The sequence below is a fragment of the Mustela nigripes genome, chromosome 4, assembly GCF_022355385.1.
Source record: "Mustela nigripes isolate SB6536 chromosome 4, MUSNIG.SB6536, whole genome shotgun sequence".
Taxonomy (NCBI): domain Eukaryota; kingdom Metazoa; phylum Chordata; class Mammalia; order Carnivora; family Mustelidae; genus Mustela; species Mustela nigripes.
Genome location: NC_081560.1, coordinates 178,785,010 through 178,800,266, shown reverse-complemented (window position 1 = coordinate 178,800,266; position 15,257 = coordinate 178,785,010). Strand labels below are relative to the sequence as shown.

General features: G+C 43.6%; 2 protein-coding genes across 2 annotated transcripts in view; one reads left to right on the top strand and one right to left on the bottom strand.

Moving 5' to 3' along the window:
* The window catches only part of PDZD8 (PDZ domain containing 8), a 74,788-nt gene extending 69,785 nt beyond the window's left edge, over nt 1–5,003 (top strand). The window contains exon 5 of the mRNA XM_059398680.1: nt 1,960–5,003. Within this exon, the coding sequence (XP_059254663.1) occupies nt 1,960–4,163 (2,204 nt within the window). The 3' untranslated portion in view covers nt 4,164–5,003. The remainder of the gene's footprint in view (nt 1–1,959) is intronic.
* Nucleotides 4,379–15,257, bottom strand: part of SLC18A2 (solute carrier family 18 member A2) — a 41,371-nt gene continuing 30,492 nt past the window's right edge. The window contains exon 16 of the mRNA XM_059398681.1: nt 4,379–9,844. Within this exon, the coding sequence (XP_059254664.1) occupies nt 9,740–9,844 (105 nt within the window). The 3' untranslated portion in view covers nt 4,379–9,739. The remainder of the gene's footprint in view (nt 9,845–15,257) is intronic.

Sequence of the window (15,257 nt, the reverse complement as noted above, 5' to 3'; positions counted from 1 at the left end):
AGTTTTGTGGAACTAGAGAAAAAGAGCAGGCTCGATGAATCATGGAGAGAGCCACATTAGAAACTCTGGATTCCAGTAAGATGAGTTTGTACACGAAAGGTTTCTGAGCCAAAGCTTTGGGGAAATTGGGGAGCAGTATGAAAACAGGGACAGTCGGAGGGGTCACAGCAAGGAGCTGTGGATTCTTGTAACCAAAGCCAGTGATCAGGTGTATCTGAACAGGGGAGGAAAAGGACTAGAACTCTGACAGAACTAAGAGCTCCTGGGATCTAGGGGGTCAGCTGTCTCTGGGGTCTGGATTGGGTTAATTGGGAGAGTGGCAAGTTGATTCACATACTGAGGACAGGAGAAGGAGAAGATCAGAGAAGAGATTTTAACTAAGCTGAATTTGTTACTTCGAGGAAGCATCTAGGTGCTGATCTCCGGAAGTAATTGGATGTAGGAAAAGGATGAAGAAGAGGGGAGACCAACCAAAGAAAATGTTGACAGTTGCAACCACTGAGGTGGTTGTGATCTAGAGAACTAGGACATATAAAACCATGGGGACATTTGGTACAAGGGGCAGATATGGATGGAGAAAAAGAAAGCAGAGGTGGTCAGAACCAAATTAGCACAGTGATGTGAAAAACCAAGAAGAAGGTTTTAAAGGAGAAGAAGGAAGGGAATAAAGATATGAGCCAGGATAGCTGATGGAGCAAAGCCCTGAGGAAGATGGGGAATAGGATCCAAAGTACAAGTAAAGGGCTACTTCATCCTCAGAGATAGATTCACAGTAAAAATGACTGGCTAGGAGAAAAGGCGGCTGCTTGTTGATCTCCAGCAAATAAGGAGAGATCCCCTGCAGAACAAAAGACAGTCGGCAGGGTGGGATTCAGGGTTTGAGGGTGGTGGGCCCAAGGAAGGGGGGCTGGCAAGCTGGGGTCGGAAAGCCAGGTAGGCAGAAGAGGAAAGGACCAGGGCAAAAGAATCCCAAATCTTGAAGAGAACATCAGTGAAATCTTGAGACTAAGGCTGGGGAGAAAAGCAAGTGGTGTCAGGAGACCAGTTGGACAGGACAGCAAAAGAGGAATGATTGGGCCTGGACATCACCACAGAACAGATTCAGTAACAGAGAGCATTGTAACGAGGAGGTGCGAAATAGGAGGTTGTGAGCAGAGATTAATTGCAAGTGAAAGACCTTTGATGTGGAAAATTCCAAGTGATAATTGGGTCTAAAGCATGATCTTGCCTGGGCAACTGAGGTGGGGGGGATATAGGTTGAGGAACACTGAAGTCAGGTTGTTAGATGGGGCTGACGTTACTCTGATTTATTTAGGGTGGCCCTAAGACCTTTGGAAAACATAGACCCCTTCTCACCTTTTTCTAAGTCCTACAGAAAGGGCTAGCTTGGGTAAGTACCACTGGGGGAAGGGCGGGGGGAGGGCAGGAAACAAACATCTAAACATTTTTAGAGCCTTTAAAGAAAACACCTAGAGCATCTCTGGAAGACTCCACCATGAAGCTGCTAGCTCTGATTGCCTCAGGAAGAGACAGAGTGGTTGGGAAATACAGGTAGAAGGGAGATTTTTCACTCTACATTTTTTTCTACCTTTTGAATTTCAAACTGTGTTAATGTAGCCACCTATTAGAACATAATAAAATGAAAATTTAAGCTGATATTATCAATGTGGATAATAACCAACTTGTTTAAAGCAATTTATGCTTTCCTTGTTCTTTCTGGTCCTGATAAAAAGATTAGTTTGATGGGTAGGGCTAATAAAAAGAGTATGTAAAAGAGTCCGCTATTCATAACAACAATATTTTGCTAAGTTTACTTCAAGCATCGGGTCTCTGAACTTGATCATTCACCACATTTCTGTTTTGCTTTTCCATAATAACTAATGGCAGTTGCATCCAGCAAACTTAAGTGATTTTCACTGCAGTAATTTACATGTTTTCTCTTTTAAAATCTTACACCAGGTGTGAAAATCACATCTACCCTGCAAGTGCTGAAGCTGATCAAGCAGGCGGGGGACCGAGTGCTGGTGTATTACGAGAGGCCTGTTGGCCAGAGCAGTCAAGGTGCAGCGCTGCAAGATACTTTTGGGCAGTTGGAAGAAAACTTTCTGTCAAGCTCATGCCAACCAAATTATGAAGAGGAAACCACTGGGCTGGCAGTAGATGCTGAAAATAGAGATTTGGATTCTGAATTTGAAGACCTGGCAAGTGATGTCAGAGCACAAAATGAGCTCAAAGATGAGGCTCCATCAGTAAGTCACAGCCCCAAACGTACTCCAACAACACTTTCCGTTAAACCCCTTGGAACAATATCACCAGTCTTAAACCGTAAATTAATTGTAGGAAGTCACCCACCACCACCAAAACCTCCATGTAAAGAGGGAAATAAACCCTTGGCCCTAAAAGCTTCTGAGATAACAGACCCAACGCAAGTGTCAAAACCCACCCAAGGATCCACTTTCAAACCACCCGTGCCACCACGACCACAAGTGAAAGTTCCTTTGCCTTCTGCTGACACCCCAAATCAGACAGAACCAGAGGTCCTCCCTGAAAAGCCAGAAAAGGTGCTGCCTCCTCCTCCTGCAGATAAACCTGCAGAAAAGCAAGCGAAAATTATGGATCACCCAGAAGATGTAGCTCCATCTAAGCCATTTTTAGCAAAGCAAGAAGTGACGAGAGATTTTACTTCAGAAAGCTCCTGCCCTCCTAAGGACAGTTCAGATGACCCACAGACGTGGGAATCATCAGAAATTCCTTACCGTAACAAGCTAGGAAAATGGACAAGAACCAGAGCAACCTGTTTCTTTGACATAGAAGCGTGCCACAGATACTTAAACGTTGCACTATGGTGCAGAGATCCTTTCAAGTTAGGGGGTCTTATCTGTTTGGGGCATGTCAGCTTAAAACTTGAAGAGGTGGCTTTGGGGTGCCTGGCTACATCAAACATGGAATACTTCTCCAAGTTCAGACTGGAAGCCCCCTCACCTAAGGCAATGGTGACAAGAACCGCGCTGCGCAATCTGAGTATGCAGAAGGGCTTCAATGACAAATTTTGCTTTGGTGACATTACCATTCACTTCAAATACCTGAAAGAAGGAGAACCAGACCACCCGATAGTTACTAACTCAGAGAAAGAAAAAGAACTCCATTTGGTCGAAGAGGTTTCTGCCCTACCTAAAGAGGAGCAGCTAGTTGGACAGATGGGTTTAACAGAAAATAAGCATAGTTTCCAGGATACTCAGTTCCAGAACCCAACTTGGTGTGATTACTGTAAGAAAAAAGTGTGGACTAAAGCTGCTTCCCAGTGTATGTTCTGTGCTTATGTTTGCCATAAAAAATGTCAGGAAAAATGTCTAGCGGAGACGCCTCTTTGTGGAGCAACTGATAGGCGGATAGACCGGACTCTGAAAAACCTCAGGCTGGAAGGACAAGAAACCTTCTTAGGTCTGCCTCCTCGTATTGATGCTGAAGCTAGCAAGTCAGTCAATAAAACAACAGGTTTGACAAGACACATTATCAATACGAGCTCTCGTTTGTTAAATTTGCGCCAAGTCTCTAAAACTCGCCTCTCTGAACCAGGAACTGATCTAGTGGAACCTTCACCAAAACACACACCCAACACATCAGACAATGAAGGCAGTGACACAGAGGTCTGTGGTCCGAACAGTCCTTCTAAACGAGGAAACAACACAGGAATAAAGTTGGTGAGGAAGGAGGGCGGTCTGGACGACAGCGTTTTCATTGCAGTTAAAGAAATCGGCCGTGATCTTTACAGGGGCTTGCCTACAGAAGAGAGGATCCAGAAATTAGAGTTCATGCTGGATAAACTGCAGAATGAAATTGACCAGGAGCTGGAACACAATAATTCCCTTGTTAGAGAAGAAAAAGAAGCAACTGAATCAAGGAAAAAATCCCTTCTTTCTGCTGCTTTGTCTAAATCAGGTGAAAGACTACAAGCTCTAACACTTCTCATGATCCACTACAGAGCGGGCATTGAAGATCTTGAATCTTTAGAAAGTCTGTCTTTAGACCAGCACTCCAAAAAAATAAGCAAGTACACAGATGATACGGAAGAAGACCTGGATAATGAAATCACCCAACTAATAGACTCCCAGCCATTCAGCAGCATATCAGAGGACTTATTTGGCCCATCTGAGTCTGTTTAACAGACAGCCCGTTTGAACTTTTCGAGTGATTTCGAAAAAGTTACATCTCGAGGAACACAGATAACCCGTGTGTAAGCCCTCTTCTGATGCACTTCGGCCTGCTTCTCCACAGCCATTTGCTTATGTAAAAACAAGAGTGAAAAAAGGTTGTTTTCCAGCAAAAACATGACCAGCTCACTAAATTGGTTGTTTTCAGATTGCATTTATAGCTCTGCTTTTTAGGTTTATACTGGGAATTTATTTTTACTAATTTATTTTTAACTTTTTCTAATTATGTAATTATGTAAGCTAACTTTCCATGTTTATGTACGTGTGATATCTCATTGTGTTATTTTCCTTCATCTTAGTTTTTGAAGGAGTGTTAAATAGGATACTGTCCAGATCCTTGAAATCTTTTCATTTCCATCACGGTTACAAGTTTGCTGCATGCCCAAATTGACAACGGCAATCATTGAGGGAACAGGTTTTTGAATCTTTGTGTTAGGAAGTTTGTCATCTCTATTTGCTTGAAGTTTTTGTTAATTTGGGGTTTGGGGGATGGTTTTTTGTTTTTGCCAAATGTAACGTAAAAGCAGATGCTGCGCCTTTAGTCAGTTACACTGATTTAGTAAAAAATAATAATAATAATAATTTACGCATATTGCTTGCTTTCTATCCTGTGAATTTTTTTCTAGTTTTTGTGCAGTTTTAGTGAGAATATAGTTACTAATTTGAAGAGGTTGCATTGAAAAACAAAATGTAATAGGGAATAGAGAATGCATTTGGTCAAGAATTTTGTAGAGAAGATTACTAAAAAACCAGTAATCAGTAGGATTTTGAAATATAATCTTTTGAAATGTTGATGCTTTCTCCTTTCAAATGGAAGTTCTGAACATTTGATTTTTTTTTTTTTTTTTTTGGCTTCAGTTCTCCCATAGGAAATAAAGCATGTCAAGGCTAAAGTTTCAAGGGGCCAGTTCTTAAAATGACCCAGTGTTGATAACTGGGTTTGGCTGTTTTGTTTTAGGAACATTTTCACGCAGGAGGATGTAAAGGAAAGGAATCACGCAAGATAGATTTATTGCTTTTCCTACATGCTGCAGGTTGAAGGAAGGGTGGTCATTCTGAACCCATCTATAGTTCAGTCTTTTGTTTAAGAAAAAAGAAAAATTAACAGTATAGATACATAGGAATTGGGATCAGTTCTCTGATAATAAAGATCTATTCTGATACTCGGTCCTTTGTGTGGACCCCAGTGATATGTAACTAAAGGAAACCATGTGAGCATGACCTCTGTTGGTGTATCATCAAAGTTTTGGCCTTTTCTATGTCTGTTTTCCTCTTATAGGTATCTCCTGTGATAATGGGCATATAGTAAAGATTAACATGAATTTAAAGCTAGATGGGACAGTTTCGCTAGCTGGTGGGAAGAGGCAGAGTTAGTTTAAGGTGTGATAGGGTTTTGGCTCAGGGAGACTCCAGACAAGAGTTTAAAGCCAAGCTCTTCCACTGGCCAGTAGTGAACTTTATAACCACAGGAGGTCCCATGCTTCAGTCTCCCCAGCTCCAAAGTAGGAATAAACAGTAACTACCTCACAGGATTGTTGTGAGGAGAACAGAACTGCAGAAGCTCTCTGAAGAGTAAAAAGCGATGCAAACAAAAGGTATGACTCAAATAGGGGACAAAAACATTTTTGAAGGTAGAAAAATTATTCTACTGTTACTAGTGAAATATTAGAAAGTACCTTTATGGCCAAGTTGATAACAAAAATAGATCTGTGTATCCCCTTTTTTGTTGTTAAGCATGCTTGCATTTTGAAAGAACACTACTACAGAAATCTGTATACACCAACGGCTCTGAAAGCTAAAAAAAAAAAAAAAGTTTTGTAACGTGCTTGAAACAATCTGCCCAATGTAATCACCAACTTTTATATTAACAAAAAATAACTTACCGGTGATGACCTGGAAGGCCAGTGTCTGTAAGTGGCTGGCGTGTGACGGATGACACCACAGAAGGTACAGTGACATCCGAGCGCGCTGCTGAAACCGATGTATTTGAAAGAGCTGCAGAAATAACGCAAAATTTGGGTTTCATAAAAATCTCCTGTTTTAAAAGTATTTAACTCTGTAGAACCACAATTATGAAAAGCTCAGTAATGCTGCTAATGATATTTGTAAGATCTACCTTTCATGTAGTGCAATATTTTTATATCTACTGGGACAGGCAGTAGAGGCCTCACAGCTGTGCTTTAGTGCAGGGGAGGGGGGATCACTCCAGATAGCCTAGGGGATCGTGAGGTTCAGGCCTCCGTGGAAACAGTTGTATTCTATTACATTCCTGATGTAATCTTGCTGCCATGCTATGTTATCAATAGCTAAAAAATAATAAAAAGAACTACCACAGAAAACAAGAATATCTTCCTTTGCTACCATCTGAAAGAGATGATTGCTGCCTTCTCTGGAGTGCCCGCCTGGTAGAGCTGGGCCGTGCATACAAGCTCTTCACCAAGTCCACTTGCGCTAAACCAAGTTGCTATTTTGAAATTTGCCTAAAAGCATTAAATTCTGGTTTCGCTATTGTTTTTCTAAACTGGAATCTCAGATGTATGGATCAGCCCTGCTACTTATTAAGAATTAGACTATTTTCTGTATTTCTGGTATTTCGGTGAAAAACTAGGTTAAACAATCAAGCTGAACAATATTTTAGCACTGAGTCAGTGCTACATTTCCTAAAATCGAGCCCTATAGTCGAGGATCAGAATAGTTAAAACACTATTGGCCATTTTATGATTTTGAGAGGAGGAAACAAGGTGAAGATTGGAGGGTTCTGTCAAGCCCTAAATTTATCTGGATTTTTTGAAAGGCAGATTGAAAATACTTGGCTCCTGATTATAAGGATGAGATCTTAATTTCCCTAAAAGTGAATAAATTTAAAATCACTTTAAAAATGTATTGTCTTTCTTTCTAAATTGAGATAATAGTTTTTCTTCAAGAGAAGGGTTTAGAACCCCTCTAGGATCTGAGTAGAACTGCAGTTGTCACACCTGTGAGTCTCACGCCTCAAAGAGACCCACGCACATACCCTGAGTTGTCTGGAGTTCAGGGCCCTGTGCCCTGTGGGCTCACGTGCAGAAGAGCTTAGTTACTCCCGTCAGATACGGTTATTTGTTCACGACAATCAGGAAAACAACGTGACTTTAGAAATGCAGGGGCAACTTACTGGGCTTTTCCACATTGACACCATGGGACTAGTTACAGATTGCAATTCAAGCCAATTTTGCAAAGCCAAAATGTACGGTTCAGACTAACCTGAACTTTACCTGATGCCTGCAAGCAGAGAAGAATAGTTTTTAATTAGATATTCACAGTCAATACCTTACGCATTTTATTCCAGTGATCATGTCTGGTTTATAAAGGAATACAAACAGGCACAGTAGTGTTCAGAAGATTTATTAAGGAAACTAGCTAAAACATGTATGCACATACACTTAGCAGTCAAAAGAAAAAACTGAATATTCTTTGCTACTTCAGTGTTTTTGTATCTACTTTGCCAGGTACAAACATAAAAACCCATCTTTGCTCAAACATTCAGGAAGCTGTATATTCACGGTTAAAGTGATACACAAGTTAAAAGGGGGGAAAAAAGCCTCACTTCACAGTCCTGCTAACCCCAGAATTTTAGTTCTATAAAAGACCTTGTGATTTCCCCCCTCCCAGATAAAACTGATACTTTTGCTCCCCAAAACAGTTCTGAAAAACCTCACATGTCTTTTTATGCTCAGTTTTAGAGATCAACAGTGGCCATGCCTCTGCCAGTCATTCTCGAAGAGACTGAAGCCTCAAAGGCAAGAATGAAATTGGAGTAAATCGTACAGTACTGTGGTCAGGGAGAGCCACAAAGTCGCTCCCCTGTGGGAGTAGAAAACAATCCTGCTGTTAGCCATATGAGAATGCATCTAGAGCCATCTTTCAAAGTCACAGACTCGTGCAAGTTGCCCAGTGCAAATGTGTGAGTAGGAAACTTGTCTGCTTCCACCACACTGCCCCTGAACACCAGATTTCCAGTCACTCCAAGAAGCTTCATAAAGCAGATGGGAAATAGCAGCTACTCTCTTAGAGAACGACGAGGTCAAGTCCTTGTTCTAAAGTTCCTTGCTCCTTGTCCAAGTTAACAGAAACACAACTTTAGCTTAACAAAATACAGACATGGGTAATTTTTGTTGATTGCAGAGCTACAGAATTAACAAGTATTATCTGAGACATTCTACACTCCGCACACTCCAGTCACATCTCGCATAAAACATGACGACAACTGACAGTGCTAACACAGTATTTGCTGATGAACTGAAAAGGCACGTCAATGTTGTCATGCTTAGGAAAACCACATTATACACAGCACTAGATGATAGAAGGATACACAGACATTTCTAGATGTTTCTAGGGTTTTTCTGTCTCTGAAGGGAATGTGTCCTGATCTATTATTTTTACCTGTTTTCCTAACATGATTCAAGATAATTTCATTCTTCCTCCATCTTCATTTAAAATTTGTTTTCACATTGATGTGAACAACCTTCAGAAGTCTAAAAAATAATAGTTGCGATTCGAAACTTAATAGATTGCTAGAAGACACTTGGATAACCTCTTAACAGGTTAAAGATATAGTCAGATTTTTTCACCTCACAGCAGCTATTAGGCTTTTAAATTTCTAAAAGTTGAACTAGACATTAATGTATCTTATCACGCTTAAACAACCTTGACAGTGCAAGGTGTATCTACCCTCAATTTTCTTTCATCCTAAGACAACCAAGTATATATTGGAAAGGGAAAGCTAGTTGTTCATAACCATACTTCTGGGTGCTTTTCTCTGCTTTCACAACATTTACTATGTTTCCCTATTGCCTTTAGTGTCTGCTGCCGGCCACATGACATGTGAATTTATAATTTACAACCATCTGTTTCCAGGTAGATGATTGCATAGAAAGCTAATGCCAGCTACAATTTATGCATAAGTCCAAAAGAGATGGACTCAAGTTCCTGTCCTCCGCATTTGAGAATACTAGCTTTTAGCTCATAAATACACACATAGTAATTACAAGGTAACCACCCTCAGTGTCACGACATCATATGCTGTCTTATTTGACTGTTTCTCAGACTTCCTTCTAGTTTCTCAGTGTTGGAAGTGTCTCGGAGATAATGTGTGCTTTAATTTTAAACACTCATTACCAATATTCAGAAAAAATATAAGATTTTTTTGCCCAAGTGTTCATGAATGTAAGTTTTTTTAAAAATTATATTTGATTTGGATTCAAATATTTATAGATTTACACTATATCTATTTCGTCAAAATATATTGTATAATATTTAATAAAATCAAATACATAAAATAAAGTTTTCAACACTATTTATACAAACCCCTAGAAAAGCTGCTTTTTCTTTATAAGGCTGTTGGCAATCAATCACAACCACGGAGAAGAATGAATAACCTTTGGTTGTTTTGCTTTCACCAGGGATGAATGGTATGACTAAGACAGTTCCGGAGGAGCCATTTCACTGGAAACACGGTTTTGTACAATTAAATTTGATGACTTTTGAGGATCTCAGTCACTTTCAGATTCTTCATCATCACCTATCGGATACGACTGGGTGTTATTCTGGGTGTACATTTTTGTTTTAATGGGGCAGTTGTGATCCATGAGAATAGCCTGAAAGAGAGCAAAGTGCAGGTACGTTAACATTTCACAAAGATAAGATGGTTTTAACCTACCATCTTTAAGGATTACTAGCTGGAAAGCTGTGTCTAGCACCACGCACTGTCAACCAGCCCTTCAGTGCCACTGCCAGGCGCCTGGCCCAGAAGCCTTGGGGTTCCAACGAGGAGGGTCCCGGGCAAGAGAGACTGCGGACCTGGTCTCCGCCAGGGCTGTGAGGTCCAGTCAGGACCACCTGTGAGCCGTGAGGCAAGGGCTACGGCGGGTCACGCTCAGGAAGAGTTCTATTTAGAATCTTGGAATTGGGACTCGGGGGGATCTTGGAGGTCACCCAGTCCATCTGCTGTGCACGGATTTCACTGTGGCAACACAGGAAGGGCACATGCTGTCCTTAATGAGGTGAACTCCTGTTGGACGTGTGCCTGAGGCTAACCTGTGTCCCTTGTTTCTCGACGTGGATCCAGTTCTGATTCCAGCCATCTTCACAGACTCCTCTTATGGTATTTTAAGACCACCACCATGGCCCCTTAGGTTTCCCTACACTGAACATCACGGGCCCATGTTTTCATAATCAGCATTTCCAGAGCACCTCTCCCCAAATCCTGGGTGTCTTCCTCTTGCTCAAATGTAGGATTTAAAACAACACATACAAAAAAACACTCTCACGAACAGAAAAATCTTGTGCCTTCTCATTGTTACTGAAAAATAAACAGTCCATTGATCCTCAATTGGAAAACATCCTCAGTAAGTCCTGGTAATCATGTTTCCTCTTGAACATGTGCAGACCAAGCCTGCTGTCTGAGCAAACAGCTCCCCCTTATCCTGCCAGGCCCGTGCCAAGCGATCCCGCTGCAAGACCTCCGCTTCACGAGCACTCTCTGAGGTGGGCCAACAACCCTGTGTGTATGCACAGTAATTAGGGAACATGACCTTTACTGCATGTAAAGGAACGTACTGGAACGGGGCAGATGTGCGCCAGACAGCCCTGTGCCAAAGTCTGTTCCTGCTGGAGGGAGGGGGCGACAGCACTGCATGGCAGGACACCGGGTACAACTGACGGACTCTCCCACCAGCTGTGCCTTTCAGAGTCTTACTCCACATAAACTATTCTAATATCTTTGTGTACAGCGTGAAAATCTACATGGAAGCATTCATCTGTTAAAATTTTTATCTCATGTTGGCCTATTGCAACCTATCTTGGTGTTTGTCAGCCCCCCAGGTCTTGCCCCATACATTTGATAAGTTCTGTGACTCCACTCAGTGCCAGCCCATTTATCATTTGCTGAAAAATTCTAAAATTATCTGCCTGGGTGACATGTTAAGATAACGACTTCCTTGACCCTCTACGGCTGTCAGCTCAAAGTGTCTGCTGCAATTTTTTTTTTTTTAATGCTTTGTGCCAAGTGACTTAATACATGTATTTAATAGAGCGCTCAATTTCTAAACCTCAGTCACTGAGGCAGCAGACACTGTCCATCAGGACCATTCTCCCCGTATGGATGTATCCTTGTTACACGAAAGGTTTAACCCCCAAAGAGCTCAACGTCTTGTGTCCTCAGGATAGCTATCCTCAAAGAAACATGTACGGAGGGCACCTGGGTGCTCAGTAGGTTAAGCCTCTGCTTTCGGCTCAGGTCATGATCTCAATCTCCTGGGATCGAGCCCCACATCAGGCTCTCTGCTCAGTGGGGAGCCTGTTTCCCCCTCACTCTCTGCCTGCCTCTCTGCCTACTTGTGATCTCTGTCAAATAAAATCTTTAAAAATATATATATACAGGAATCGCTTGTGGGGAGGGGGAGTTAAACCTGAAATTCAGGTCCCTAACCCTTCATGGCAGTGGTGTCAACATGCTATGAGAAGCACCAGCCCAGTGACACGGTATCATCCAGAACCGCAGCAGGGCCGACGGCTGGCACCTGCTGCCCTGCCCCCCAGGTCCATCCTCTCCCTCGCAGCAGCTCTGTGACTTCCCTCGAGGGGAGGACCGGTCCCACCACACTCAGGTGGAACGCTGGCCATGGGTGACGTGCTCAGGGACAGCTGTACAGAGGAGATGGGGCGTGAGCAGCACCTTGAAGGGTGGAAAGGATGGGCACAGCAGAGGAGCTATAGGCACAGCCTGAATTATCTACTTGACAAGCCACTAGGTAAAAGAGGGACACGGACGCCTGGGTGGCACAGTTGGTTAAGCAGCGGACTCTTGATTTTTGGCTCAGGTCATGATCTCCATATTGGGCTCCACACTCAGCATGGAATCTGCTTGGGATTCTCTCTCTCCCTCTCCCTCTGACCTCCCCCTCCCACACCAACCACTGCCCCAACTATCACACTTGCTCACTCTTGTGCTCTCAAAAAACAATAAGTATAAAAATAAAAACAGAAGACACTTAAGTAAGCCAGTGTGGCTGCCACAAAGTTCTGATGATGAGGTACACGGACATTAATTAGCCCAACCACAGCGAGACCGCAGGGCCCTGAATGCCAGGCAAGGGGCCTCGATCCCTGATCACAGGCCCAAGAGCCTTGGGAAGGATGGCCATTGCTCTACCCTGCTCGTAACTGCCTTCTCTCTCTTGGTTCAACCCCCCGCTCCATTAGACCTGACTCTGCATATATGCAGACTTCTTAAGGATCCCAGAAACCTAACACTGGGCACCTAGTATGGACTCAAGCAGCAGTGTTGCAAGGGAAGAAGTTCAGTCATACTGATGACGGGGGCATGGAACAGACTTCAGTGGTCAGAAGTTACCAATGCAGAAAAAATCATATTTGCACACAAAGCCTATTCCAGATAGATAAGGTTTTTTTCTCGAAATACTGTTTCATTTCTTTTACAACCTAGCTTACTGGCTTCTGAACCTCTTTTGAAAGACAGTGTGACAGTTCTGCTTTTATGACAAGTTATATGTGATCAAAGAAGCCCGATGGCATAATGTAATATTCCCAAAGTTCCAGGGACAGAGAGAAGCGAACAGGATCCAGTGGGAAAGTCAAGTATGTAGAGGCCACAAAGAGCCAGGCTCAGGGAGCCACCACGTAATTTAAGCCAGTGGTCTGCTGGGAAACAGTGTCTGACTCTCCACCGAAGACGAGAGGGAAGAGGAGGGTGTATGAATTCACAGCACAGCCCAGAACCTGAGATTTGAACCTCTGCCAAATGCCTGGTTTTCCTATCAGACACAGAGCAGAATGAGGCTCTCCGAAGTGGTAAAAAGCTTTGTTGGACCAAATGAAGTATACAAATTAAATACCCAGCTGGGGTACTGAGACAGGAAGAGCACTGGAGGGCATACCCAGGCTGGGCAATTTTGAGAGGTATCAGGCCTGAATGCTAGGAAGTTTTATTTACCATATCTATAGGAAAAAAAAAAATAGAGATGGTTTTGCATATCCACTATGTAAATGTCCTGTAAAGGGATATATTTCTATAAATAGATTAATACAAGCAGGTCTTTGCCTGGCCCCTGCATTCAGGAAACAGAGTCCCCTGGAAGGACCCTAGAACAACCATGAGAGAGCCAAGAGTCCAGAAACTTCAAGAGTAAGACGCAAGAACATGCCCTATCTTCAAAAATAATTTTTCAATCTGAAAAAATATCCGTATCAGCACACAGCTATTCTCAGCCAGATATTCTGAGAGCCATGGGCTGCATGTCATTGTCATGTACCTAACACAGTTGTCGGGGCGCCTCGGTGGCTCAGTGGGTTAAAGCCACTGCCTTCAGCTCAGGTCATGATCCCAGGGTCCTGGGATCGAGCCCTGCATCGGGCTCTCTGCTCCGCGGGGAGCCTGCTTCCTCCTCTCTCTCCCTCTCCCTCTCTGCCTACTTGGGATCTCTATCAAATAAATAAATAAATATTAAAAAAAAAAAAAAACACAGTTGTCCTCACATGGCAGAGTGGTTATTTCTTACACTTGCAGAGGGACCTGAGCGGCAAACAGGTTTTTTTTCCTCCACCTGATGATGAAAGAAAGAGGAAGCGGGGGAGGGGGGGGGGGGGGAGGGGGAAACAAAGAAAGAAGGAAATCGAATACACCAAACAGAAGAAACACTCAAGTGCTCACAAACTAATTCATGATTCTGTGACTGGGGACCCATGAAAACGGCATTCGATCTTCCAATATAAAACGGCTTAAGTCCAAACGTCTCATTATCAGAACACTGCCTAATGGAAGAATTACTTGCTCCCGTTTCTAGGCCATTTTCCGGCTCTCCCGTCCCCTGCATTTGGTAACTGCTCATCCTGAAGGCCAGCACTGGTCGGGACTGGATTTTCTCAAGTGGACAGTAACCGGTTCCGTCCCCTCAGTGGCACACTGCCAGCCCAGCCTCCCTCCCCCGATCATGAGGTTTCTTCCCGCTCTGCCGGCTCCGCGAGCAGGCTGCCGCTGTCAGCCACCCTCAAAGGCTACCATTCCACTAGGCAAATGCAACCCGGTGTGATACCTTCAACGAAGGGCAGCAGTTACGAGCAGCGAGATGCACGTTCCTCCCAAGTTTTTAATGATTCCTCTTGCGAGGCATGTATCGAGGACTTTGACATTTTACAGTGAAAGTGGCTTTCTGGAAGCCTGCAATGCTTGCTGCTTTGCCTCTCAAGATTGTCTCTTCCTCTTCCCTCAGCATTTTTAAGTGAACTAAAGCACAGAATTACATGAGGGAAGAGAAGAGGCTCCAGGCGTCTGCCTGCTTCCTGCAGGGCCTCATGGGGACCCCACAGCAGTAGCTGGTGGGCGGGCTGATCCCCCATTCATCCTCAGCCCTCGCTCATTTCCTCCGACGCCCCAGATAAGCCATCACACTGCTGCCGACACACAGATAACCCAACAGCCACTAACGTCCGCTGCTTGGCTAAGGAAACCATTCAGCAATCCTGGGGTCTCAGTAGCAAAAGGAAGTGCTCGCCTCACAGAGGGGACAAAGGGAGGGCAGCAGGGGACCTCTGAGCGGACAGTAAATCAGAGCACTTGGTAAAAGCAAGAAGTATGGGGTGGCACTGGAAATAATAACACATTTATTGAGCATTTACTGTGTGCTGAGCACAGGGCGAAGCAACCTGTAACATTCTTCTCCGAATCCTCACGGCACGGCAATGAGGCAGATGCTTTCATTTCCCCACGGCACAGTTGGGCTCCAAGGCCATTCCAGCCCTTCACCATCTCCCAAGAATCTTAAACAGCCTCTTGGGTGACAGGAGCATTTGTAGGTCTGGTTTTGGACAAAAAGGGTTGGGAATAACCTTCCTTCAGCCTTAAACTGATACAATGGCAACAGAATGACAGTTTCTAGTTGTTGCAGTGTCAGAACTTTCTGACCCTGGCTGGGGCAAGGCACAGTGCCTGGGTCAGGCCAGAAGACAGGTAGGAAGATCAACAAAGCACTACGGGTTGTTCAGAACTGGGGG